Genomic DNA, 2,195 nt, shown 5'->3' with positions numbered 1-2,195 from the left:
TTTTTGTTTAGAAATTTGCCCAGTGAATCATTTCCCAACAGGAATGTTGGCGTTATGAAGCTTGATCAAGTCATCCTTTATATTGGGAATTTCGTTCAGTGCTGAAAACAATATCATGCAAAACTAAGATAGAACACATGAAAGTAATTACTTGATCACCTTTTAAAAACATGTAGTTGTTCAAAACTTATTAACAATTAGACTAAAGCATTGTACTTACGAACACAATTATCAGCTATAAGAATGTAGTCCTTACAGCAAACCAGATTTTGACTTGGACATGAGGTGTGGATGGTTTGAGTTGAGTATGTCCTTTTATAAGCTGGTACTGATCTAATTTCAATGGAAAGGATGTTAAAATGAACGGATGAAACGCTTATTCGAATATTCTATGCAAAATCTAAGCACAATTACAAAGTCAACCTAAGAATATATATATAAAAAAATAATTTCTGGATTTTGTATTTTTACTGTATGAACTATTACCGAATTCCCTACATAGAAATACAATGGATATCTTAATTATAAAAAAAATCAGATACATGTAGTAGTAGTGGTGTCGTGCACAGCGACTCGTTCCCAAAAATCCACAGTGGTGATGTGAAACACGGTCTCTGATCTGCTTCGTGTATATCAGCTGTGAGTGGCTCTTTACTATTTTCTTAGTCGTAGCAGTATTGCAACACCAGTGGTTTCTTAAAATCATTGAATTTAATATTAAATTATCAATATCTTTTTCCTCCCAGAAAACCCCGCTTGAAAAAAATAAATGTATTGAAATTCATCGGATTTTTTAAAATAAAGCATTTATTAATTTAACAGAAGGATTCAGTATAGTAATGTGTTCAGTTACAAAATGTTGATTTCGATAATTAAAAGTAGATTTTTTTTACAAGCATAAAAATTTTCTATTTTTATTGTAGATATAGTAAATCTGTTATCATTAACTAATCTTGCTTTATTTTTATATTGAATTTGACCATGGAATATTCCGTCTCATCAACACAAAAAGTCAGATCGGTTGTGTCTGGTCGCAAGGGGATGCTTACTCTTTCTAAGCACCCCAATTAAATTAAAATCAGACTACTTAGATCCGCTCCGTATGCACTCCGTATGCGCCGTATATACGGCGCGGATCTAAGAAGTCTGATGTTACCTAGAACGCCAAGCATCTTATTCTAAATCTTGAATTTCTGGGTATCATTCAATGAAGCTGCTGTAGTGCTATTCTCTATTATATGTAGCTAGTTATGTATCATGTCCTTGTATCTACCTACCTGGTATTTTCATGTACTTGACGTTTCTGTGTAGCAACTTACGTGGCATTTCCATGTAGAGTGACAGGACTAATCAAAAACAAAACGTAAGTTACAAGGTAAGTTTTCACGTTAAAAATGTCACAGTTGGGCAATCTTCGAAGATAGCCCTAGACAACACACAAATTCAACGGTTATACCATTCAGACTTTTAATTATAACTCTCTCTCTCTCTCTCTCTCTCTCTCTTTTTGTTTAGATTTATTACATGATTCTTCAAAAAGAGTACTTACGAAAGGTGTCCCAGTGTTGTTAGATTTAAATGCTTCAGTGCTGTAAAGTTTAGATGATGAAAAACGCTGGAGAGATGGTGCAGACTGGCGGCAAGGCTGCTAGCTACCGCAGGACTTAACGTTACTGCACGTTCCTCAACAGATTCTGATTCAAGAACGACATTTCCATTCAATTTACCATCAGCCACAACGGAGATCACTAAAGTAAAACATATGATCCTGCATAGGAAACGCATTTTGTCCGAAATCAAGCCGTGAGTTCTAGTTCAAGACCACAGAGACAGAAGTTATCTAAACGCTTGATATGGGGCACGTTTCGGGTTCATTCATGCTATATGTACATACATTTACCTCTACTTACATAATGGAAATAATTTTTTTTCGTGTTTCATGTAATTATTCTTGTTCGATCAAACAATGGTGAAGATTTACCCTTGTTTATTTTTTTTTAATGGTAAGAGTTTAGAGGCATTATGTTAATATTTCCTTTCCATTTAATTCTTCAATGATTTTTGTATCTTTTTTATTCATTTATATCTTTCAATTTACCAAACAGTGTTTGCTTTAAAGTCGCGGAGTAAGGAGTTAATTTTTACATCGCGGGCTAAATTCCTCAGCGGTACGTTGTTTGGGACTATAAACACTG

General features: G+C 34.2%; 1 protein-coding gene across 1 annotated transcript; it reads right to left on the bottom strand.

The window, feature by feature from the left end:
* LOC134277478 (uncharacterized) lies at positions 1-1,823 on the bottom strand. The gene is made up of 5 exons (XM_062759808.1): positions 1,550-1,823; positions 1,320-1,346; positions 543-695; positions 221-333; positions 1-101 (listed from the first exon to the last, which is right to left on the bottom strand). Exons 1-5 carry the CDS (start codon positions 1,783-1,785, stop codon positions 28-30), a joined length of 603 nt encoding a protein of 200 aa, XP_062615792.1. The 5' UTR covers positions 1,786-1,823; the 3' UTR covers positions 1-27.
* Positions 1,824-2,195: the final 372 nt, after the last annotated feature.

Source organism: Saccostrea cucullata, unplaced genomic scaffold (genome assembly GCF_032062105.1).
Source record: "Saccostrea cucullata isolate Sc308-1 unplaced genomic scaffold, CSIRO_AGI_Scuc_v1 ctg829, whole genome shotgun sequence".
NCBI classification, from domain to species: Eukaryota; Metazoa; Mollusca; class Bivalvia; order Ostreida; family Ostreidae; genus Saccostrea; species Saccostrea cuccullata.
This window is presented reverse-complemented; position numbering and strand designations above follow the sequence as displayed.

Bases quoted from the DNA above. Each gene is read 5' to 3' on its own strand.
- LOC134277478 (XM_062759808.1), bottom strand. From the start codon at position 1,785: ATGCGTTTCCTATGCAGGATCATATGTTTTACTTTAGTGATCTCCGTT. The intron at 1,347-1,549 runs GTAAGTACTCTT...GTTTTTGATTAG, and splicing joins ACAACACTGGGACACCTTTC to TCCTGTCACTCTACATGGAA. The intron at 334-542 runs GTATCTGATTTT...CATTGAAATTAG, and splicing joins CGACACCACTACTACTACAT to ATCAGTACCAGCTTATAAAA.